This window comes from Zootermopsis nevadensis, unplaced genomic scaffold (genome assembly GCF_977971745.1).
Source record: "Zootermopsis nevadensis isolate Lab colony 2312 unplaced genomic scaffold, Znev_1.0 Znev_ptg000001l, whole genome shotgun sequence".
Lineage (NCBI taxonomy): Eukaryota > Metazoa > Arthropoda > Insecta > Blattodea > Termopsidae > Zootermopsis > Zootermopsis nevadensis.
This window is the reverse complement of record NW_028259133.1, coordinates 12,329,309-12,354,787: the sequence shown is the minus strand read 5'-3', so window position 1 is coordinate 12,354,787 and position 25,479 is coordinate 12,329,309. Positions and strand designations below refer to the sequence as shown.

General features: G+C 37.7%; 5 protein-coding genes across 5 annotated transcripts in view; 1 reads left to right on the top strand and 4 right to left on the bottom strand.

Annotated features, from left to right (window-relative positions):
- The window catches only part of LOC110829932 (putative rRNA-processing protein EBP2 homolog), a 146,406-nt gene that overhangs the window by 106,465 nt on the left and 14,462 nt on the right, over nt 1-25,479 (bottom strand). The gene's annotated exons all lie outside the window — the stretch shown is intronic.
- LOC147875199 (uncharacterized) lies at nt 711-3,342 on the top strand. Its single transcript, XM_087347467.1, has one exon. The coding sequence runs from the start codon at nt 711-713 to the stop codon at nt 1,965-1,967; it is 1,257 nt and encodes a 418-aa protein (XP_087203593.1). The 3' UTR covers nt 1,968-3,342.
- LOC110829933 (chaoptin) lies at nt 4,965-6,182 on the bottom strand. Its single transcript, XM_087347576.1, has one exon. It carries the CDS (start codon nt 5,895-5,897, stop codon nt 5,079-5,081), a length of 819 nt encoding a protein of 272 aa, XP_087203702.1. The 5' UTR covers nt 5,898-6,182; the 3' UTR covers nt 4,965-5,078.
- On the bottom strand, nt 8,195-10,732 carry LOC147875198 (uncharacterized). Its single transcript, XM_087347493.1, has one exon. It carries the CDS (start codon nt 10,114-10,116, stop codon nt 8,992-8,994), a length of 1,125 nt encoding a protein of 374 aa, XP_087203619.1. The 5' UTR covers nt 10,117-10,732; the 3' UTR covers nt 8,195-8,991.
- LOC147875197 (uncharacterized) lies at nt 14,117-23,582 on the bottom strand. The gene has a single exon (XM_087347461.1). The coding sequence runs from the start codon at nt 15,591-15,593 to the stop codon at nt 14,319-14,321; it is 1,275 nt and encodes a 424-aa protein (XP_087203587.1). The 5' UTR covers nt 15,594-23,582; the 3' UTR covers nt 14,117-14,318.

Sequence of the window (25,479 nt, the reverse complement as noted above, 5' to 3'; positions counted from 1 at the left end):
CTAGCCTCTGCGTCCAGACCGGCTCTAGGGCCCACCCTGCCTTCTACTCAATGGGTATCGGTGTTGTTTCCCGGAGGTAAAGCGCGTCCGAGCATTGATGCCGACCACTCACCCGTATCTAGTCCCGAGGTCAAGGAAGAGAGGAGCTATACCGCCCCCTCAAACGACCTACGTGCCGTGTAGCAGGACGGCTGAACTTTACTCTACATTCCTGAACAATCTTCACTTTCTTTAAAGATATGTCATGTTTCATCATTTCATCATCCTTATCATACAATCTTATCATTATATGAGCATCATACATATAACAGGTAAAGCCTTTAGACCACTTAGTTTCTCGATCATCTCATTCAAATGAAGTGGCATCAGTCTCCCCACGAACATTTCGTGTGGTTTTGCAGAGCTCAACAGAAAATGTCGAATTACAAGAAACATCTCATATTTACGCTCATCGTAACACAAGAATTCACAAGCGCAGTCAAGTGCCCAACGCCGTTCACCTGTCAGAGTGCACCAGAATCACCTAAGATCTCTGACGTTTACTGTAACAGCTTTATTTACACTTTATTACCAAAATTTGCTTTCAAATAAGCGGCTAGTAATAATCAATAACTTTACCAAACATTAGATGAAATACAAAGGTACTTTACCAATCATTTTAACAGTCTCTCCAGGATCAAATACTTATCTTTCGTAGATCTTAACAGAAAATGTCGATTTACAAGAAATACATCGTACTTACGCTCATCGTAATAGAGGAATTCACATGCGCACCCAAGTGCCCAACGCCGTGCACCTGTCAGAGTGCACCTGAATCACCTAAGATGATCTCTGTCATCTGTAAAGAAGCATTGACGGAAATTCCATACGGCTTCAACGTCTACACAAGGGAGCTTGATGCTTCATTCAACAACATCACAGCGTTAAAGAACTACACGTTAGCTGAGAACTGTTTATTGGTAAAGGTACGTTCTCTCAATTTGTCGCATAATTTAATTGCTTCAATTGAAGTACTTGCATTCAACGGTTTAACTCACCTAAATGAATTGAATTTATCAAACAACAAACTTACTACTCTACACCCATGGACGTTTAGTTATGCCAGGAACTTAACAAGGCTCAGTCTCTCTAACAACAAAATGTTAAAGTTACCAGGGAACGGACACTTCATAGAAACGCCAAATTTAAGGACTTTAGAATTGAGTTCCTGTAATTTAGCCCAAATATCCAAAGATGCATTCTGGTGTGCGCCAAATCTTGAACACATTAGATTAGACAGGAACAAATTCAAAAATCTAAATATCAGTGTATTTACAGAAATATTCCCAGATCAACAGCTGACTAACGAGTGTTATGCTTCTGCTAGAACTCTCAACAAACTAGTTTATGTTAATATATCAGAAAACCCCTTGAAATGTGACTGCCAGTTTTATAAAATGAGAAATTTACTCGAAAAACGTAACACAAAATTTGAATTACAATCTTCATGTGACAATGCAAAATACGACATAAATAACGACTGTGGTTATAAAGAAATAAAGAAGCAAAATGAAATAACTTCAGTGAAATCAGAAGTAACCGTAAGCGTCGTCACAACAAATGGAACTACAGCAAAAAGTGAACCAAAAACACAAAATGTTTCCGAAATTTCTATGTACGTGGCAGAAGATATTACAAAACCAACAGCTCCGGATGACCTGGACTTCCCTACACATTTGTCTCTTTATGTAATTAGCGGTCTTTTGTGTGCATTCATTGCCCTAAGTGTTGTCCTTCTTGTACTGCTTCTAAGACTACGCAGCAAAAACAATAGAGAAATTTTGCTTACTGCAAGTCTGTATCGAGATACAGATTGTGAAAGTGACGGTCTCGGTCATTATGAGTTTGTTGGGAACGTTCCTTCAAACTGGACACCATTTGCAGTCCCACTGATAAGCAGCACTTCGAGGTCCAAGCTAACGACATAGACAGTTACGTCTTCCTGACAGAAGAGGGTTCGCTGAAACCCCAGTTCTTAACCTGCGGCAAAGTTACTTCTAATTTCAGCTTGTGATTCCATCTAATTTAGGAGGAACTAAGCTAAGTTGTTTTAGAGTTTAAGGAATGGTACAAGGGTGTCGGATGCCAAATTTGTAAGATGTTCCCTCGAATTATTTCTGGGAGTGGACAGCTACGAAAACTCCAGAGAAAACGATGTCGGTGGGATTTCTTTTTTTCCAGAGCCCAATTGCGTCAGCATAAGATAAGCGCAACTACGAGTAACTTTTCATTTTCGAAAATAAATTGCCAGAGAAAGCCCGAAGTGTTCTTTATAACAAAGCGTTTGATTGCTATCAATCGGACCAGGGATGAACCCGGCTCGAACCCGAAAATTATCTGAGCTATGAGGCCCGGACCCGTGGAGACCTCTGCAAGAAAGTATTCAGGAAAGACCCAATACCCTCACTCAGGGCGGTCAGTGCCTCAAGGTTATAAAAGATATCTCCAGAATAAAAATCAAGTGTGTTTGTTTAGAAGTTGTTACGTGTTATTATTTACCGCATTATTTACAAATTACCAGTCAGAGATGAGGTTGACAAGGCAGCAGTTTCGGGCAAATAAAATGAAGCCTCTTGAGACAATAGCTACATTATCGATTATGTTTCTTTTATGCGGAGAAATGACATTCAAATTCATTGCACACATCAGGCAGCAACAATGATGAATATAAAACGTAATCAGCTGCTGTCTTGTAGCCTAATTCTACTCCACCAGTGACGAATTCCTTAATTCTTATATCTAAAATAAACTAATCAAAGTTTTACGATAATTGTTTAATATTATACAGATTAATGCACCAAGAGACACAAACATCATTTAGAAGGTAAAGAGAAATCACACAGACTTAATTTAAAGTATCCTGGTGCGTAGTGATTAAACTAATTACTTAAATCCGTTTACACGACAATTCCTGCTTTGCTTTTTATCCATTCCGATTACTACATGTTTCGGTCTATAATAAGACCGTCTTCAGGTGGTTCTATAATTTTTCAAGGATAAATTCAATTGTGGGTCATAAACTGCACGCAGGTCGATAGGCTTAAATAAATGTTACTAAAAATTAATTATTAAATTATCATAAGCGATATTACAACATAATATTAAAAATAGAAACATTATAACTTTGTTATAATTATTACTATTTAAGTGTTAAGTCTAATGCTTACGTTGCTAAGCAATTATTTATTTGCAGTATAATCGTTAGAGGTTATGTAAACACAGAATAAAAAAATTGTTTTTATTAAAACCTCAATTACTGTACGTATCTATAATAAACATAAACAATTATACTATGTAAACACATAATAAACAACTGTCTATAACAACCTCAATGAATGCATCTATAATAATTATAATTAACAATCAATTGTAAGAAATGAAAACAATTTTCTTTTATAATTCAAGTTAAATATTAAGTTCTTAATCAAAAAGGTGAAAATTCCATATATAAAATAACAAAATTGCAAACACTGTAAAAAACTAGTTAGGAAATAAAATTTTTGTAACTGCTCTATCCAATCAGTTAATGAGAGTTCACTTGACCCACATTTCTTTCACTAACAAAGCGTCTTCTCTATGGTCCGAAGCTTTCACGCCGACTAAGAATAATAAATCCTTCTCTGGCTACCAGCCGTACCTGAGGACGAGGACGAAGATGGTTCTCGAAACGTTGGTGTTTTCTTCATTAAGCCACCTTACACGGCTGATAGCCCGAGAAGAATTTATTACAAATGAGTTTTAATTTACCACCACAAGTGATTAAGTCAAGAACAGTGTTATGGGAGAGGCATTTGGAGCGCATAGATGGGAAAAGAGGTGTGTACCGGGTAATGGTCGGGAAGCTTAAAGAGAAGAGACCGCTGGGAAGACCTGGACGTAGATGGGAAGACATTATCAAGAGGGATCTATGGGTGGTAAGAGTTGAAGGCACCTAGATTTTGTTTGCCCAGTACAGGGTCCGGTGGAAAGCTTTGGTTAATTCGATGATGAACCTTCAGGTTCTGTAAGACACCTAGTTAGTTAGTTATTGTCTTCAGCAGGACACTCCATACAACCAGTTCACACTCTTAGACTGTCCAATTTACCTGATGTACATTTTGATGACATTCTTCTAACTAGCGAAAGCTCTACGGACGGATGGACGGGGAACAACTCAAAAGACGCTTTACACGGTCCCTTCGCTCTGATCAGGACGCATTAAATCGATCACTTTTAGTTGCATCGATCACTTTCAGTTGCACAAAAGCAAAACACCGCGTACATAGATGGTCCAGATATTTCTTCATAATCCTCATAAATGAATGCCATTTCGGAATTTATTTCTTTAAAGTCGAAACTTCAAAAGTAAAACCCAGCTCCATGAAATGTGTTTGGAAACCTTCACTTAGAGAATATACGACACACAATTTTCTATTCATTTGAACTAGTGTTAATATTACAAGCAATAAGAAAATGTCATGGTTTGTGCAACATGCGTATGCAGAATTACACTGTAAGAATGAAAAGTTAAGTGAACTGAAGCAGATCATAACACTTCATTCCAGAATATGGATGGACTTCGGAACCTGAGATTGTGAACGCCATATAATGACGATAAACTTCACTAAACTCGTTAATATACTCATATATTATGATCTAATAAATACAACACTAACACAAGCAACACACCACAGAATGTCTTAAACTAATGTTTATTTGTGTATGTCTTTCAATGTAAAAATAAGAAAATGTAGGCCTACCCAATATTAGGTTTATCGCCAATAAACTAGGTTATTTTGGAACAAATATGGAATTCCTCTTTTAAATTATTTATCTAAATAACGTCATAAGAACTTATTTTCTCAAATTATATGAACACAGTAATTTAATTCGTCTCTCATCTTACGGAAGTTTAAAATCTTTATTCAAATACCTGCCCAGTGATGCACAAACATAATCACCACTAAAAATTTATAATTCATCCGTCATCTCCATAAGACTGTTTTAATTCCTGCTTACATCTGACAGGAACTGCTCGTGACCACATAACATAACTTCATTTAACAGCTACTCACAGTTTTAATGTATGTTTCTGCATGCAAATAACTTTCACAGAATTCACCCGAATATTTCACCTCACCCAGCACCTTCAACTTGTTCTTCCTCAGGTTCAAGGTTTCAAGGCTAGGAAATGCCAATATTTCTGGTGGTAGTTCCTGTAGCTGGTTGTGACTTACGTCTAAAACCTTCAAATTTTTCAAAACACTTGTTTCTCCTTCAATTTCGGTTGCTATAGCTTCAATTCTATTATGGGAAATGTACAATTCCTCAAGTTCCATGACTTTCTGTAAATTTATAATAGACATTCTGTCTATATTACAATGTTCCAGATGCAAAACTTTCAAACTGGAGCTTTCCAGGAGAGGGGCGTCTTCTGGCATTTCAAGTTCTCTGTTATTAGCTAAGGAAAGCCACTGCAGATGTGGTGGGTAGACGAACGTCTTAGGAGGAATGGTGGTAATTTCATTCCCTGATAGGTCTAATTCCTTTAGTCCACTCTGTCCCATCAGTGACTGTTCATCGATTCTGTTTATAGCGTTATTGGATAAGTTGAGTTTTCTCAATGAAACAATCATCCAGTACCTGATGGTGTATTCGCCTAACTCGGAGATTAAGTTTCTAGAGATATCCAGTTTCATCAGGCTTCCGGGAAACCTTTCTTCTGGGAACTTCGTAAGAGATAACGCCACACAACTTCCTTCGATGGTACTGCAAACACATCGAGCTGGACAATGGCCTTTGACAGAGATGACTGCCTTCACCAAGAAAATTAATACCAGAATATTCACTAGAAATACTACATTCGAACTTGAATACATTTCATACGCATATTACATTAAATGGGAGATAAATTTCGAACGCCAACAACTTTTACTCGCGATACAGAAATGTATCTACCTGAGCTGCAAGTGCTGTTCACACATCAGGCATTACCTCAAACCACGCCGAAGTTGCCATCACCCTGACAACTCAAACAATGTTGAAGTTTACTTAGTGTCAGTTTATCACAATCTAAATATTAGCACAATGAGATAAATGTTTTATCCGTCCAGCAGGTAAGTCCTTGATGATTATAGCACGTTCGTATGTGTGGCTATATTCCTGTACATACTTTATTTTACCAGGTTACAGGGTTCATATAACGTACGATTTAAAAAACATACTACATACAGAAAACTTTAATATCCGGTACGTTTTTCAGAAATCCTGTAGGGGATCAATGAACTAAGTTCAGTATAGGAACAAGGTGGACCGAAAACGTTACTAATATAGGAATTGAGAAAGCCAGCTATAAACCATTGTCACTGGTAATAATGCTCATGCCTTGGGCAGTACATGCTTCCTTACCAATCGTCTCCTCCTTCCCTTCTGATTCCCTTTATATTTAGAGTAGAGTCCCGATTATCCAACCCAAACGAAACCAAACAATAGTTCGATAATATAAGACTGATGAAAAAAGTACTCTACTATTCTACTAACGGTCGTGAAACGCGCGGTTTCTTCCAGACAACTGTACTGTGAAGCCACGGCTACGTATAAGATTTATAATCTGAGTACAGTTGTATTGTGCTAGCCGATATAAATATGTCAGCGCTGTGTATACTTACATTTAAGAATCAATATTTAAAATTTGAGATATTACTAAATGTGATGTCAGATGAGGGACTCCTTCTTGAAAACGCAAACTACATTCTCATGTACACAACGACATGGCAAACGAGGTGAATACTTTGAGGAGCGGAAGTGTCTCCTACTTGTTCGCATCGGGATTAAACTATAATTAAATTAACTACGAGTTGGCGCTTGAAGGAAAAGTTGTAAAACCCATTAATATATTACGTTATGTTTCTTACTATGCAGCCCAGAAACTTCTTTCATCAGATACAGGAAAACTAAAGTATTTAAGGAATGGTCGCCGTTCACCACTAATTCCAAAACGTTTTCCTTCATTACCCAAAACCGCTTATGAGAAAGTCCTTTTTACCCAATGTAGGTAAAACACTAACCGCACAGAAAACATATATGACAAGTGAAGAGCGATCGATAAAAATACGAAGCAAACAATATGTTTGATGCAATGTCTTTATTTTAAACATCTCTAAACATTTTAGTAGCCACAAAAAATTTTGGGAATAATTCATCATGAATATTTCATCACCCAGGTCTCAGCTAATGAGTATAATGCCACTGCTCCATCTTTACACGATTTATAAACACAGCCAGCAAGATAAGTACCTCACACCGCCATAGCTACCAACACACTGCACCTAAAGTTTAGACTAGACAACTAGACTCACTGACTTTAGTTTAGGGGGGCGGTACATGTGGACGTATTTTTTAAATTCTCCACGTGCATGCGATCGCGGCAAAAATGATTGAATATAATAACAAGCGTATGGCGTATTTATTAAATAGCAAATAAATACTTGTTTGACTGTTTTAGAGTTTCGGTGCACAATGACTGATCGCTTTCTTCAGAGTACTTCTACACTTTTACGGTAAATTTTAATGTTTATTCCGAAGTGTGTCGTTACCCAAGGAAAAAACACTTTTACCCCTTTTTGGGTAATTTAACCAGGTCTGGGAAGCATTGCCGTGCACCATATCGTAAGAAGCAACGCTTATGTCTACGGCCATTTAACTGACCTCAAGTGAAACCAGCTCGAAAGTCACAACTTACTTGTTTCCTATTTTATTCTCTTTTTTAATACTGGACGCTTCAATAAAGTGTACCACTTAAAGCGGAAACCGCCATGGCATAATGCCACAGCAGCAGAGCGCGAACCGCTACAATTACTAGAAATAAATTAAACAAATTATGAACTCCTCATTATCTTAATCTTCCTCTTAATTTTCTCTCGTAAATCTAAATATTTCCTCATAAATCTATCCCAAACACACAGAATACGTGTAGGATTTCAGGTTTTCACGGTGTTGTGTCCGAAGATGGTTGTCTTCTGGGTTGTAGAACTGGTAGCGTTGAAGCGTTTGTAAATTTCTACCAGACTGCACGGCGCTACAACACAGAAGACAGCCATCTTCGGGCCCTGGATTTATGTTCTTCCCGCAGGGTGAAAACGAGAACAAGTTTCATTATCAATAAAAGACACGCTCATTTTGCTGCACAACCCATGTATATTAACTTTTTGTTCTTAAAAAGAATCAAAATTTCTTTCGAAACAAGGTGATTGACAAAGAATTTGCACTGTGCATTTTATCTTGACTAAGGTCACACAACACAGAATCGCAAGTTGGACTTTGTCATAGAAACTACTTAAACCAAGAAAAATGATTTAATATTCTATTTAATGATCGTATTTCATTTCTTAATGACGCTGGCAGCAGCTCAGACTACACAGCACTGAATGACATTATTAATAAACTGGTAATAATTTGCAAACAAGTGGGCGTGGCCTGATTTAAGATAATTTCTCAGCATATGCCCGGTGAAACTGAAGAAATCCTTAGTCAGGATACCCAGTTACAGCCCCGACATTTAAACCCGGGACTTCTCAAATACATGACAGGCGTGCTAACAAGTACACACGGAATACACTCAAGAATTGCCACTCCTTTTACTAATCTTTCCAACAACCGCCACGTAATATTGTACTTGTGATTACGGATTACGCCATAAACGCCCAGAGGGAGGGGTCGTGGAGGCACAGCTCCAAGCATTCTAGAACTTAATCTACCATCTTGGTCCCAGCAGCCACTGAACACGCGGCTCAGTGGATCCCAGAGCTTGTAGCAAAAAAGAAAAATTATGCCGATGTCGGGAATCAAAACAAGTTCGTCCAGCCCGATTCCAGTCTGTACTGGCTGATCTAGGCTCGTCCCAGAATTTTTCAATAATTACAGTCTCCGACTGCAGACGTGGAAACTTTCGCCGCCAACAAGACCAAACCTTTTTCACAACACTGTTTCTTCTTCTTCTTCTTCACGCCGTATTCCTGCGTCCACACGCATGCGTGGTTGTTGTTTTCTAAGCTTATATACACACACAGCTAGAACTGCACATATGACGACAAATACTGTCAATACTAATATTAATATATTTATGACCGCCTGTTCTAAAGAGTTGGAGACTGCAGTAGTTGGGGTAAACATGCGGATATCAAGTGTAGATTCTTCTGTCACCAGTCTGACAGCTGTTGCTGTAGAAGTTGTTGTACAATCTAAGTGTTTTAACTCCTTCCAGGATGTGTTTTCAAGCCTTGCAGGTTCCTTACAAGTCAAGTCTAATGATGATGAATTATGTTCAGAAACGTAGTCAAATAAAATCTTCATTGCACAGTTACAATGCCATGGATTATTGTCGGCTTTCAGTTTGACTGGTAACGTATATTCCGTCTCTAACCATGTTTCACAACCCTCACTTGAATTATAACCAATTATATTTGTATTACTGATGAAAACATCAACATCTAAAGATGACAGATCGTTGAAACTTATGTCTAAACATCTAAGTTGATTTAATGGGCGAAAACTTCTCTGTTGTATATCAAAAATTGAGTTGTGAGACATGTTCAAATATATAACGTTGTTTATGCCTTTAAAACTTTGTTCATAAATGATTACTACACTGCAATTAGACAAATCTAGAAACGTTAGAGCAGATACGTGGATGAATGCATCCTGAGGAGGCAATGTGAACAGTTTGTTGTCAGCCAATGACAACCAATACAACTTGAGGTTGCAACTGAATGTATTCACATGAATATGTGACAAATTATTCCCAGAAAGGTCCAGTCGTTCCAGTACTGCCAACCCCGAGAACGAATCTTGACCGACACACAAAAGTAAATTGTTAGCCAAGCTGAGATTCACAAGTTTCAAGTAAATTCCAGAAAATGTACTGTTGGAAATGTATGTCAAGCCGTTCTGGGACAAATCTAGCGCACTCACTTGAATACGTTTAACGCCATCTTTTATAGCACTTGAAATCGGACTAGGACATAACAACGCCCCACATTCACACAGAAGTAGAACACAAATTAAGCAAGCACGACTACCGATAGAAATTAATGTTAACATTGGTCAGCAAATGGAGAAATCTTCAATTACATCAAGAACAACGTATGTACCGGGAATATGACACACGACCTCACAAACTTACGAGACACAGTAAACACCTTTAATGCACACGCGGAAATACGTTAGCAGCCACAAGAGAGATAAAAATTGCACTTCAGAACGATCCCGTTATCATCAGTAACGCAACGTATAGTAAGTACAGTAAAGCTCAAATCTAAAAGTTTGTGACGATGCGCGTTATTTAAATAAAAAGTTGTTTGGATGTTTTCCATCGTCTAATAAAATAATAGAATTGAACGACGTTTCGGAGATGGTAGTCTATCTCCGTCTTCAGGTAACCTATTCTGTTGGGCCCAATCGATAGAGCTAATCCCTATCTCCGGAAAAGGCAAAAAGTGAAAGTCCCGGAATATAAGTCGATCACCACAACATACATTGTTTGTAACAGATGCCTTTCAAAGACTTGCGGATCCGATAAAATTGTTGTTCCCACACGCTATCAGCGTCCAATGCCGCATGATTAGCTAAAAACAGGCCCCATATTGTATCGGTCGATATTAAATACACAGTGTTTTGTCTGAGACAAGAACAGACATATTTGTGTTGATGACTGATGTTTTGGGGTGAGTCTATCATAACAATCCGGACAAAACCAACAAACGGGAATCGTCTAAAGGCCAATCCCAGGTAAAGACTTAAAAAAACTAAAGTGAGTTATAATACCGTATTAAGTTTCTTTAACTTAAAATTTAGAACACTTATATTTTAAATGTTTGCTGCGGCAACATTGGCCATTAGGAGCCATCTTGAAACCAGAAGACTGATCAAAGTTACAATTTATAAGTAATTTTGTTTCCGTATTTGTGTTCCTCTTGATGCGAAACAGTCTCAACCATCACCTAAGATCGACAGTGTACTCATTCCGAGTGGACTAAACATGAAATCATGAGAGCGATGTTTGGAGAAGCACCCACAAAATTCAGTAGGCTAAGTGTAAAAAATCGCACAACTCTGTCACTTTTGTTAAGTTCAATTTGGAATACGTTTCATTCCACTCCAAAGACATCAAACTTTTTCAAAAGAACAACCAAAGGTAAAATAAATCATCATCCTTTAGCAGTATATGGCATGGTAATGTCACAGTTAATAATTAAATGCAACATACTACACTGTGATACGTCAGTGACATACAAGAACTATTACTGAAAGAAATCAAATATACTGCCAATTTTCAATTACAGCAATGAGAAAGTGTGGACCACGTAAAATATTATGCAACAATTTGTTTTTCGGACATGTGTTTAAATAAAATCGTATATACATTAAAATAAAACTTTCACAAAAGTGATGTAAATATGGCTGTCTTCTGGGTTGTAGATTCATAAAGTCTGGTGAAAGATTACCGACGTTTCAGAGGTCCCTGTTGCTTCCATCATCGCCCTGATTATGGAAGCAGCATGACCTCTGAAACGTTGGTGGACATCTACCAGACTACACGGTACAACAACCCAGAAGACAGAAATATTCAGACTCAACGTCGTAAAAACCTAAAATCCAAGAATCTCCTTAGTCAAAACAAAATTGACCAGATACAACTCAACCGAACCCACTAAGTACCAAAATTGAGGAGGAAGAAAGCGTTTTGAAAAACTGTAAACATAAAAAAACGATATCAACTAATGTTTGATTAAAAAATAATTGTGGAGATACGGTGTAAAAATTAAACTGAATATAAAGGTAGTTCAGGGATCGTCCAAGCCCCAGGTCACACGGCAGAGGTGGCTCGCTTTAATTCGTTCGAAGAGTGTTTATACTGATTCTACTAGGAGAACCAGACATTCGTTTCAATATCAACGATAGGTGAATTGCATTGCGGGAAGTTTCGAGAGACCTGCAGTTTGGTGTTGTTGTTGTTGTTGTTTCTTGGCGAACATTTTGGTGTCAGAAACGAAACAGTGAACAACCAGGAAGAAGGTAACAAGGAGGAAAGTTAGGTTATGTCACATCAAATCAGTTCATGACATGTTAAATATTATAACAGAACACAATTTTCATACTAAAAAATCGATATCTTTACTTGGAACGATAAGAGTTATTGCACTTTTGAACAAACAAGCTTGTTCCTAATACAGGAAAAGCAGACGATAACGAACGATAGCGAATAAAATCAATATGCCAAGTATTATCTTATTTAAACACTTCTCCTACTTCAGGTTTCTGTAAAACAAGGTTACCAACTTTCAAGAAAGAACATTTGTACTAAATCTAAACAAGTTTCAAATTACGATTTTAAACTGCAATAAATATACCAATCTTCAGAAGTACTTTTATTACGACTCTGGTGTGTATCATATGAACGATATAAAGTAGTCTTCGTGTGACACTGCAGGAAATTGTCGTCAGTACCACACAATAAATCTTTAAAACCAAGCCTCCAATACACAGACTCTGAGGCAATACTCAGACAAACCCGACTGAACCACTGAAGGGAGTAAACTCATCAGAAAACCACAACAGCTTTGTCTTTTGAGTATCCTTCTTGCTGGAATTATTAAGGGCAAAGTAAATTTATGTAATGATACAGACGTTTCCTTTACTATGAGTTCATTTACATAACACACCAAACAGATTTTAAGAACAAAATAGTCGTACAATGTCCAGCGACCTTCCTGATTCAAACAAGATAAATTATACAAATTAAATGATATATTTTCGTGAAACTCTGCATGAAAATGTTGTCCATCACACATTAATATCCCCCATCTCTCTTTTACAGGTCGATACGTTGGTAGCCTGTAAGGTTGAATCAACACCAGCGCCACTCGATGTAGGGTATTGAAGCTCTGTTCATATTTCATATTCTACAAAAATAAAGCAATAAAAACCGTTAACTAATGTCAATACCACACATTAATTGGCATTTCTGTCGGTTTTCTTAACAGTTGGTACAATTACTATGTCATTATTGATGATCGAGAATTGACACCATGGAGGTGGTGAGAATCTAACTGCACGATGTTCATAAAGTTCACGGCAGTCCGTCTATTCGTTTAAAAGTGTTTTGGAAGACCTAATACGCAAAGACATAAACACGATTATTTCTGACGTAGAGTTCCCAACCTTTTGCAGACATAGGGCCGCATCACCCTCGCTAATCGCCTCACGGGCCGCTCCTAACTTACCATTACAAACAAGTTCACAATAATATTCTTTGATAAAATCATTATATCAGTATATTTGACATTGCTTTTACTGAAGTGATCTTTCATTCTCAGGGGGTTTTTTTCCGATTCGTGTGTTCATAAGTAAGACGCGTTCTACCTTCTGATTGAACGTTCTTCATTGAACTGAACATGTCAAAACAAAATACTGTCGCGCAAACACGACATGTTTTATAAATTCGGGTAACTATTTTTCGTCAAACAAGGTAAGAGAAGTGAGACTTCAGGTTCTCACGGCGGGGAGTATGAAGATACCTGTCTTCTGGGACGTTACGCCATGGTCTCTTAGAAATTCAGCGTCGCTTCCGAGGTGGTTGCTGCCTCTTCCGAATCCAGGGTGATAAGTCGCCCTAATAATGGGGACAACAGGCAAGTATAAAACGTCGCACAATATACACGGCGCAACATTCCAGAAGACAGCCTTCTTCGGTGACAGAAAGTCGTGGGATACAACACTCCAAGTTGTCAGAATTCCTCTTTTCTTCAAGTAATAGTTTGTTGTTTAAAAGATTTTTTACTGACAGTTTTCAGGGAAAATGTTCTGATAGGCAATTCCGTTTTTAGAACTGTTTTCATATTTGATTTTTAAATCTGCGCTTTTTTCAGTCTCGGAATATCCACTGAAAAGACGTCAGTAATTAATTTCTGGATGTAGCGGAATATTAAGGTCGCATCACCAGTGAATGCTATTTCCAACAGTTTCTCATCTTATAAAAATATTGCTGAACGGTATAACCAAATTTATTTTCTCCTTGTAAACTGCCATAAAAAAGAGATGCTAACAATTAAACAGTTACTTTAATCACAAAATAAACTGGACCACTCGACACACAGCTGTTGTATCATGCAGTCATGTCAATCAATATACATTAATTAGCAGTATTGAATCTGCTGCTAAAAAACATCTGTCATTCACACTTCGTAACGAACAAACAAACGCTTTACAGAAAAGTGAAATAAAAGGTCTTAAAACGGTAACAATTAAGAATTCCTCTTAGCCAGTTTATCCTCCCACCAAAACTCATCTGGTTCAGGTTTACCAACAGCGCGTGTAATAATAAGAACCACGATAATTACCGCGCAAATTGTGGATGCATAAATTCCAAAAATAACAACATTTGCTCTCAGAAGAGGTCCTGATCTAGTCATGTTTTCAATTTTTTCATTTTCGCCATCTTCTGTCGAACCCACTTGTGTTTCATGGTCCAAGCTACTAACAGTTTCTGAAGTAGACGTAACACTATGACAAGGATCCTTCAAATCCGGGCATATCTTCCCTTTTAAATGCTCTGGAGTAGCACAGTTTAACGTTATGTTATCACTTAATATTTGATACACACTCTTTGATGAGGAGCAGTCACAAAACCAAGGATTGTCTGTAAGATCCACAAAGGCTGTAGAATTTCGCAACAAATTCACTGACGTGTCATCCAGAGCTGATAAACAATTACCGCTCAAATCCAAGAGATCCAGTTCAAAGTATTTAACTGAGATATTATGCGTAATGCTTAAAGGAAGATATTCTTTAAAATTAAAAGAATATATTTCGTTGTTAGCTAACAAAAGTGATTTAAGTTTCGTGTTGTTATAAAATATTCTTCCTTCAATTTGCCGAATTTTGTTTCCTGACAGATCAAGATATGAAAGATTAGACTGTTTCTGAAATGTGTCTGGATCTATTATTGTTAATCTGTTGTTGGCCAAGCACAGAGATTCAAGATTATCATTGTTATGAAATGTTTCTGGCTCTATTGAAGAAATAATGTTGTTAGATAAATTCAAGTTCCGTAGATTTTCTAAGTTGCTGAAGGTGGAATTATGGATTTCTGTTAAACTGTTATTTGTCAACCACAAAGATACCAGTTTCGGGTTAGTACTAAATGCTGTTGAATCAATACCAGATATGTTATTTCTTGACAAATCCAAATCCTCAAGTTCTGAAAATCCGCTGAAAGCAAATTTTTCGACTTCAACAATGTTATTGCCAGAAAGATTAATAAACTGCGGGTAATATTTACTCCATTTTGAGAAGATTGAACCATTTAATAAACCAATTTTATTTCCAGAGAAGTGGAGTTTCGTTACATTAGTTTTAATTTTCTCCTCTTCTGGTATTATTCCATCAATTAACAGATCCTTACATTCTGCCCCTGACTTACTTAGACACGTACAATTACTGGGGCAGTATTCTGTCCTCGCCTGTTTTACTGTCAAGCATAAGAACACAAACAAATAAACAATCACCACGCGCACCATTTCGAACTATGATTAAACTCATTCGTGCACTGTTATTTCTTCGTTTCGTAATTCTCTCCAATTATTATCTTCGCCGTGAGATACCGCTATCATAACAACCTCTGATTACATTTATTTGAACATTCTTCACATAAAATCATTCGATATAAGGAATATGTCTTTTTTTACTGAATGGTACCTTATTAAACATACTGATAACCAGGAAAAAGACTGATTAGCCGAAGTCCGTTTACAACCAGCTCAAACGTCTGTAGGCTCTACATGAATGCTTTTTGCAGGGTTCTGCGAAGTCCAGCAATTGAAGTTATTCCAGGCAAGTATGTTTATGACGAAAATAGAAACTCCTTTAAAGATTTCTGTCTTCTGGGTTGTTGCGCTGTGGAGTCTTGTCGATGTTTACCAGCGTTTCAGAGGTCATACTGCCTCCATCATCAGGGCGATGAGTATGAAGATTTCTGTCTTCTGGGTTGTTGCGCTGTGGAGTCTTGTCGATGTTTACCAGCGTTTCAGAGGTCATACTGCCTCCATCATCAGGGCGATGAGTATGAAGATTTCTGTCTTCTGGGTTGTTGCGCTGTGTAGTCTGGTCGATGTTAACCAACGTTTCAGAGGTCTTACTGCCTCCGTCATCAGGGCGATGAGTATGAAGATTTCTGTCTTCTGGGTTGTTGCGCTGTGTAGTCTGGTCGATGTGAACCAACGTTTCAGATGTCATACTGCCTCCATCATCAGGGCGATGAGTATGAAGATTTCTGTCTTCTGGGTTGTTGCGCTGTGTAGTACGGTCGATTTTAACCAACGTTTCGGAGGTCATACTGCTTCCGTCATCAGAGCGATGACAGCGCAACAACCCAGAAGGCAGAAATCTTCATACTCACCGCTGTGAAAATCTCAAATCATACAGCAACTCCGTTATTGTTATAACAATTACAAGCGTCACATAAGGCCAGGACCACAGGAACATATAAAGAGGCAAAAACTGTTGGGAATCACGCGTTTCTAATCTCAAATGTCGGAATATTTGTTTATCCACGATAAGGCGATACACTCCTTACAAAAGCTGCAAAAAGTTACCGCCATGTTGACATGTGTAGGGAGAAGGGGTGATAGAGGAGACACAAGAATTACAAAATCAGGAAACTCCCAAAAACTAGATAACATGACAACGTGGCAACAGCGCCGTAACTTTTAAAAAGTACGATTTGACCTAAGTTCTAACAAATAACGATCCACTGTATCAACTGAAAAAAAAGTATGGTGAACGACAGTTAGGCCGCTTTGAAAACGTTAGAGTTATCTTTCAAAAATCGTATGAAATAATTTCGCTGATTTACATTTTACGAAATACAAATCTAATTTACTGCCTGGTTGCAAGAACTAATTACTTTTTGCAGATATGTTTTATATTTTGCTTTTGTTGTAATGAATGAGAGTTTCGGGGGTTGCCGCAGTTCTAGGAGCAGGGAGTGATTACCGGATGTGCCTCTGGGTAAATCCTGCATGGCTGTACTTCATATGTTTCATGGGCTGCAGTTTTCAATTAAATCAAAACAAACAAACAAACAAGGTACGTTGATGAAAGGTAATTATGGAACCGACCTATGAATATAGTACGCGGAATCCAGAAAGCAGCTTTTGATCTGAAAACTTTACCTCGTTCTCCCTGAATTTCGAATGAACACACCCAACCTGATTTATATTTACTTATACTTTATGTGTGTATGATACTCAAGTATTCAAACAAAAGAAAAATGTCCCTTCCTTCATCACGGCTGAGAGATAAGCACTCCTGTATTTGAAATGTCCCGGGTTCAAATATAGGGTACAGTATTCATAGCTTCCTCAATACCTCCAATCCCTCCAGAATCTAAAATCAGGCCACAACTGACTTTTCCACGTCCTTTCCAATTTATTACTCACTAATCACCCTACCACTCAACGCTATATATTATATGTTATTGACAGTGTTCTTAAAACACAACACAAAAAAAAATAATACTTTAACAACTTGTATGTCGTTAACGTGATGTAATGTGATGAAATTGAGACAACTTTGTCCTACCACCAGCTTCAAGTGAAGACACACATCACAGGAATCTCATACGAAACATATGCCCTGTACCGATTTTGAGTCTGATATTTATTCTAGAACTTTCGGACGGCCTGATGAAAAGAAAAACACCCTAAAAAGTGTTACTGACATAAAGAACGCCTGGTCTTACGAATTATTATTCACGTTCTATAACGTATGTCTACAGTTGACCTCTGCATGTCTAGACAAGTCACACAGGAATTGTGAAATGTACAGTAATACAAAACTCGAAGTACAGATAATATTCTGTTGAGAAGTTTATTTAAAAACATCATTCGTCGAGTAGATTACTGTACCAATAATACTCTTAGATTTGTATCCGTTTTGAACAGATCGGATTATTAGCTATCCAAATATTATAGTGTATTTCTTCGTTTTTCCAGTAATTTATCAAGAAAGTATCTTGAAAAATATCACATTCTTCTTCTTCCAAATACGTAACTACTCAACTTCTCATTTTACAATAGAAGTCTATTATTCAGTTGAAAAATAGTTGTCAGATAAACTAAGAGCCTGTCAACAACAGATTTGTGGGTAATTTAGTCATATGGGATTATTTTAAATATTCATTCCATATTTCCGGTCATTTTAATCTTTCTGTCCGTACAGCTATTATGGATTAGATCTTATGCCTTGGGTGATCAATTTAAAATTAATTTACTCAATAAAGTCTGACACCCCTCATATGTTTAACACAGAAACTGGCAAGAATAATTTCAAGTCACTTCATTCCTCGCACGTCTGGACAAAAAATAACAAATCTGCACCTTCTGAATACCCTAAGTACTTTAATGAAAGTGGTGACTAGAACATGAGCTTTGCAACAGAATAATCGATGTTTATTGTGACAATCATATAAAACGCATTAACATTCCCTGCGGGCAAAATTCTGAGTTACTAAATCTTATAGCATGTGGGTCATATAATTACCACTGAGATTTAAAGTTTACCACAATAAAATACCACAGCAATATTAACAGCGCAAGATTATATACGTGTATGTTGACGGGGAACAGTCAGCGTCATCTCTTTATTCCAGACACTATATAATGTCAATCTGAAAGTCAGACAGAAATATTGTGTGTTTTTTAGATATGTATGGAAGGTTGTCTTACTAAACACAGTTATGCCTATGCAAGCCTAAAGCCGTTGCGACGTTCACCGTTTCATTACATATGAGACAGGCAGAAATTTTGTCAGTAAAAATACAAAGAACGCTGGCAAGAATGTTCGTCTGTCAATCGTGGTATTCTGGCTTGCGATGTTCTGTAGTCTTTCAGATAGAAACCAACTGAAGATGGAAACGATACTTATTTCCGAAACGTTGGTACCCACCTACAAGACTGAACCTTCAGCTTCAAATCTAAAATGTGCCCACGTTTTAATTAAAACTATCTAACTCCGAGAACAGCCAAGTGCCAGGTCACTTTATACTTAAAATATTCTGTGAATGTAATAAGATAAAACAACACAGACTAAAAAAATAATTCTTGCGCGCGTTCTCAATTAAAAGCTGTATAAATGTCCTTCTGTACGCATGCAAATAACTATTCAAGGAATTATTTATAGAATAAAGTATATAAATATTTATTACTGAGGTTACTTTCAGTCACCGACATAAGCATAATCTAACAAGTTTTTCGTTTTGTCCATTGACTGAATGGCATTCCTAAGTGTTGAGGTAATACGAAAGCAGCCTCCATTTTTCGACAAGTTTTAATACCTATCCGACGAAAAATTTCGATGGAGAGCGAATCCTGATCTGTCGTTTCCCGCCCTATCGTCTAGAAAGCCTCAGTTATACGCAAAACAGTTTCCTAATAACTTATCACTTTCATAAGTAATCATAATGCCAAGTTTCGTCAGCATCTGTAACAAATTATCCGAATTACTCGCAAAGATATCTTAGGCATTCCCCATGCGTTTACCACGGAGAGGACACGCCTTTGTGCACAGATCTTCCAGCGGCAGACACTGAACCCACGTCACCAAATCTCAAAACTTTGTTTTGAAAAGAATTTTAACATTATCCAAACACATTCCTCAAGTCACTACAATTTCGATGTTCCCGGCCTGAAAATATTCTCTACGACGGTAATGTGTTGAATATAATTACGCTTTCCCCTTATTATCATCTTTGACATTTTCCACTTGTCAGATTTTCATTCATTACAGTTTCTGTTAAAAATGAAAACATAATTCTGAGCCTCAACTACCTGCAGGCTCATATCCAATATCCTGTTCATATCCAATGCAAGGCGTTTTAAAATTCTAAAAAATTAATAACAGCCTGTTAGCAAGGAACAAGTCGATCACTGGTACATCACAAATCTGTTCACGTTCGACAAATAACTGATCAACCGTAGGGCGGCGAACGGGGTGACCACTTGGAGCCGAAATTCAGGGGGCCAGTAAGTACCGACATTACGAAATAGGCAACAGCTACTTTGCATAATTTCGTGCACATTATGCAAAGAACACAGAATAACTACTGGTGAAAACCACAATATGGATAATTTAAAACTTTAGTTTGTGTGACAATGTAGGACTTATGGGCAGTGTGCGTTCCAACAATGACTCCGGGTCATGCGTGAGATTCATGTCAGACATTAATGAGAATTACGTAAGTCTTTGCATGTTTCCTGTGATACTGCGCAGAAATGTAAATTGTAAATCATGAACGAGTAGCCACAGATATTTCGATAACCATGACAACCATGACTACCGCGGACAAAGAAAGGCGAACGGCAAAGGTATAGCACGGAAGCTAAGAAAGGACATAAAACAGAAAATAAATTGTTAAAACGTTTCTAAAGGGATTTCTGGAAACCCATTTGCAGTAGTAAAATGTGTTATTACTACAAAGAAAATGTTGAATTGACGGTACGTTTCGTTGCTGAGAAAAATAGGAGTACAATAGCTGAAAAAATATTCTTCTGCCAACGCTATCATTTTTTACTTTCGATAAAGAAAAATGCAGGTGTGATCCAGTCAATCGGTTAGGTTTACTATACAAGACACATTTAAGTAATAAGTACACATACGTAAATATTGGGCACAGCCTACAAACTTCCAAAGAAAAATGGTAACCAAAAAACCTGATGTCTTATTCTGATTCCGTTGCATACTGTGTAACTCAAAAATGCTAGGTAATTAGTAACAAAAGGCAGTAATGAACAGAAGAAGTATCTAAGATGCCAAATTAAACCTACAGATCGGCTCAACTAAGACTGTCTTCTTAAGTACCTATGATATGATACAGTGTTATTCCTACACTCTGAATGACAGAGTTCGATGTCATTTTATATCACAAAGCGTATTTCGTCATTCTGCTGCAGACATATTTTACAAGAAGAAAATTCCACATCCTTGAACGACCCTCATATGTAACACGGAGGTTCATCACCGTGTCCACTGAACCTTTCCTCGAGGTACTTCAAGCCCGCAACCTCAAACTCTAATTCTTCAACACCATTTTTTTTAAAACAAATCCCCTCTATCACTAGGTCATCCACGTAATCTTTTACAATCGGCTTTAAAATTTGTCATGCTGTTGTAATCTCACCCATGCGTGCTACATGCCTTCCCACCTCGAAATTAGTTCGAGTTAGTCTTCTCGCCCAACTACCAATTTCGAGTACTGCCCCTTATCGGCTATCCGCTTCTGTTTATTCAGTAGGCCCATATATTCTCAGCTACACTGCACATTCCCATCTAAAACTACACATTAAATATTACAGCTTGAAAAATTAAAGTTAATTAAACGGCTAAACATATCTCTAGTAATAAATTTACAGGAACAAAAAAGTGTTACAATTTAAAAATCAACTCGCGACTTCCCGCTAAAACAAGGTAATTCACACAACCCACATGGTTCGTTACAATAATTTACCAGCGGTGGAAAATGACGTCTTGTAATCTAAAACGCAAAAACACAAGCATAAGAAGGAATGTCTGTTTAATATTGCATCCGCAGAGCTACATTTCTCAGGAGGACGTTATGAGAAACAAGGCAGCAACAACAGGAATTAAAACTCACTCTTTACTTTGCATATTCACCCTGTCTAGCTCACACGTCCAGTACGAACACAAACAGAAAGTGCTAACGTACACAAGATATGGTGATTATATGAGAAAAGTTTCTCTCGAAAGAGTAACTTTCCTTGCACGAATAAAAGCCACTGTAGTGACGTAAACATTCTACAAAGTTTATAACTTCATTCTTATGTACATTTTATAACTGTAATTAAATTAATATAAAACTTAAATTTTTAAACACATGTGAATTTTGTTAAGACAACAGAGAACAGAAATGAATACATGTTTTAGAGAAAAGACGAAAATCTAATTAGAATACCGTGTGTCACAGAAATTCAAAATACATACACCGACGAAGAGAAACGCGAATATAAAGAATGCATAAGAAAAAAATACGTTTATATGAGGTTTACGTTGAAGTTAGAACCCAATTTTAATTCAGCAGTTCAATAATATTTTTGGAGTGGACAGATTTGCTCTGGTGCACAACTTCCCAGCGTTTTCCTCGTCATTCATACCCTTAACCTCGAAATATAGTAATTTAGGGAGATCTCGACATCTGGGAGATCTCGACACTTTTAACAAATTTCACTCTAGCGACAGCTGCACTGTAGTGGCAAAGACTGTAATTGTACAGAAGATAGCCTACCATACTGCGATCAACGTGCAACTTCAAAGGAGTCTGTTTTTGCAAGTCTCAACCTCGTACGGAACCCTCAAAGACGACCAGGTGAGTTTTACATACCCTAAATAGCACATGCTATAATAATTACATTCCAGATAATGATAATTACACTGGATGCACATGGCATTTATGGATTAATAGTTATTGTGGTGACAACTCGCACTTTCTAAAGGACAGCCATGCTATGTGAACTGACAAAAACTTCAACTGTGACCAGTGGTGACATGTGTATTGTAATCGTGTAAGTCAGGGAGGTTTCGACACAGTGTACTGGGGAGAACTCGACATGTTGAGTTCTCCCTAATATATCTTTTTCTGGTTATGAACCTTATGATACGGTGTTCACTTGGCATGGGATAAGTCAGCAACAGTTGGTAATTTGACTAGTGGGGTTCGAAAATGTGGAATCTACCCATACAACCCTGGCGTACTGGCAGATGATGTCTTCGAGTATGAGCTTGTGCCAGCTCTGAATGGTGGAGATCCTGTTCGTCTTGACTCTCCTGCACCCTCATCAACGTCTACGTCCTTTGAAGAATTGTCACCAGTTCCAGTGGTAAAATCCCGAAGTGACTCCTCTATTCGCAAAGGAAGGAGGAAACAGGAATCGGCTGTTGTAACATCAGCAGCCTTCAGGGCAAAACTGAGAGAGAGCAGACAGAAAAGTGAAAAGCCAAACAGGCGTATTGAAATGAAGACAATTATTAGCCGCCATTCAAAGCGACGGCTCGGGACGGATGTTCCCAGCTCCTCAGGTAACATCAACCGTGTTGAAAATTACTGTGGTGTGTGCAGTGCCTACTATTACGATGACAAAGCTGGCGAACAATGGGTTAAATGTCTCGGCGACTGTGGAAGATGGTTTCATGAAACTTGCGTGGAAAATGGAGCAGATAATCAGTTCACATGTAACGCCTGTTTTTAATTTTGCATATTTACTGTTTATTGACATTATTTTATGAATTCAAGTTGTTTCTGTTCAGTAGTTACAGTCTCCTAATATTTCCCATGCACATGTCGAAATCTCCCCAAACACAGGGAGAAGTCGACATTTTGCTTCCATTTCTTTTTTTGTTAATTGCACTGTTTCCCTTAAACTTACCTGCTTTATTATTGTAGTACAAATAAAACATACCTCCTTGGATAATATACGAAAATTTCTGTTTTTAATTTTCAAAAAATATTCCTGAAACCTAGAGTTCTTTCTTAAGGTGTCGAGATATCCCTAAATTACCCTACTTCACGTTTACAGATATCTACAATCACACCTTCGTCAATGTGAAGTTTGTTAAAAAAAAGTCCTGAAAATTGTCACATTTGAGATTAACCGAAAATTCCTGGGGTGTGGCACCGTGTCGACTCGTAGGTAGAACGATTAGAGACAGATCAGATGAAGGAACAGCTAGTTAGAATGAGGCATGAGCCAAAATAAATCCCTCCACTTCCCTGAATCTTCACTTCACCCCTGAAGATGGAGACAGCACGTTTCTCCGAAATGTCAGTATTTACCTATGGCGTCAAAAACCAAAACACCATCCTCACCTCAAATCTCACAAATGAAATTTTAGTTTACGTCAAATGTGGTGCCAGCAGCACTGAAAATTGTGGTTATACATAACATAAGTGGTGGTCTAGCGGTTAGAACGCTGGCCTTGTAATCCTGGGGTCTCGGGTTCGATTCCCGGCGGTGCCCGAATTTATAACTTGTGTTGGGCAAGGCCGTGGTCTAGGCAACACGGAGTTTTCCTCCGGGGGCTTCCCCGGTTTCTCCGTGGCATCCCAACAATTACTCCATTCACACACAGAAGAAGGCAATGGCAAACCACTTCTGGATCATCTGCCAAGAACGTATATGAACAGGTCCCAGTCCGAGAAAAGGATGGAAGGATCCTGTTCATATGGACCTGTCGTCAGACAGAACACTAAATAATAAAATAAACCAATCTTCAGTAACTTTTAAGCTTTTAACTCTTGATTCGTTTACCATGGCCGCTACGCCGATGGAAGAACAACGATCTATGATTCCATTTCTGCACTCAGGGAGCTTGAACAACAGCTACATTTACGAAGTAACTACAGACTAGGCCTAGCATGACGTAACTGTATGAGCTAGAGGAAAGCTTACAAATGGGTAAGACGATTCAAAGGTGAGCAGACGAGTGATGTCATATGTGTTAGGGAGTTATCGATTGTACGCTGGCACGATACATGTTTTTGCTGTGAGGGTATCGGTTCATACCTAATAGAGATCGCAAACTATTTAGACGGTAGAGAACAAAACTGCGTATAAATAACATCATATTCTACAAATAAGTTTTAAAATCCCTTTTACGGGAAGCATACAGCTTTCGTCACGACCTTCACAATTCTGTATCACATAGTCATGATGCACATTAACATACTACGCATAAAATGCTTTGATCCGGACGAGATGTAATGTTTAAAAGAGTTTTACTCTGTTTATTACAAAAATTAAAAGCGGTGGTTAATGCTAAAACGTTACAGTATTCACACTGGAGCCCATATCAAAATCTAATGCAAAACTTCAAACCGTGTGGGGTCATTTGTGATGTTTGTACATGAGCTGGCATCAAATAATGAATTGCTTTCAGGCATACGTCCATTATTTCATTTCACTAATGAAGCCACCTGCATTCATAGACAGAGTTTCCCATGGTCAAAATTAATACTATGTCTTTTCATGCCCTGTGGGTTTACAGCATGGCCTTCCAGCACCATTAAAATATCTAAAAATAAAATCCTTTTCGTTTAGTATCGTACGTTAAAACACTAACTTAACACGATACTCATACCATTAGTCTGACCTACATTCTTTCAATATTCGGTATTAAACAGACACGCAAACAAAATATTTGCTTTGACACGAAACTTCGCTGCAAACAAGACAGTTAAATGCCAACTGGTTCTACTTATTTCATTCTGTATAATGAAGGTAATTAATTACCAAGTTACCAAACAGACAGGATGTCATCTTGTAAATTAGGGCTATAGTACAGTCAAATGCTCCAGTCATCTTCAAATGAGAAGACGATAAGTCCACATTATTATTA

Bases quoted from the DNA above. Each gene is read 5' to 3' on its own strand.
- LOC147875199 (XM_087347467.1), top strand. From the start codon at position 711: ATGTCGATTTACAAGAAATACATCGTACTTACGCTCATCGTAATAGAG.
- LOC110829933 (XM_087347576.1), bottom strand. From the start codon at position 5,897: ATGTATTCAAGTTCGAATGTAGTATTTCTAGTGAATATTCTGGTATTA.
- LOC147875198 (XM_087347493.1), bottom strand. From the start codon at position 10,116: ATGTTAACATTAATTTCTATCGGTAGTCGTGCTTGCTTAATTTGTGTT.
- LOC147875197 (XM_087347461.1), bottom strand. From the start codon at position 15,593: ATGGTGCGCGTGGTGATTGTTTATTTGTTTGTGTTCTTATGCTTGACA.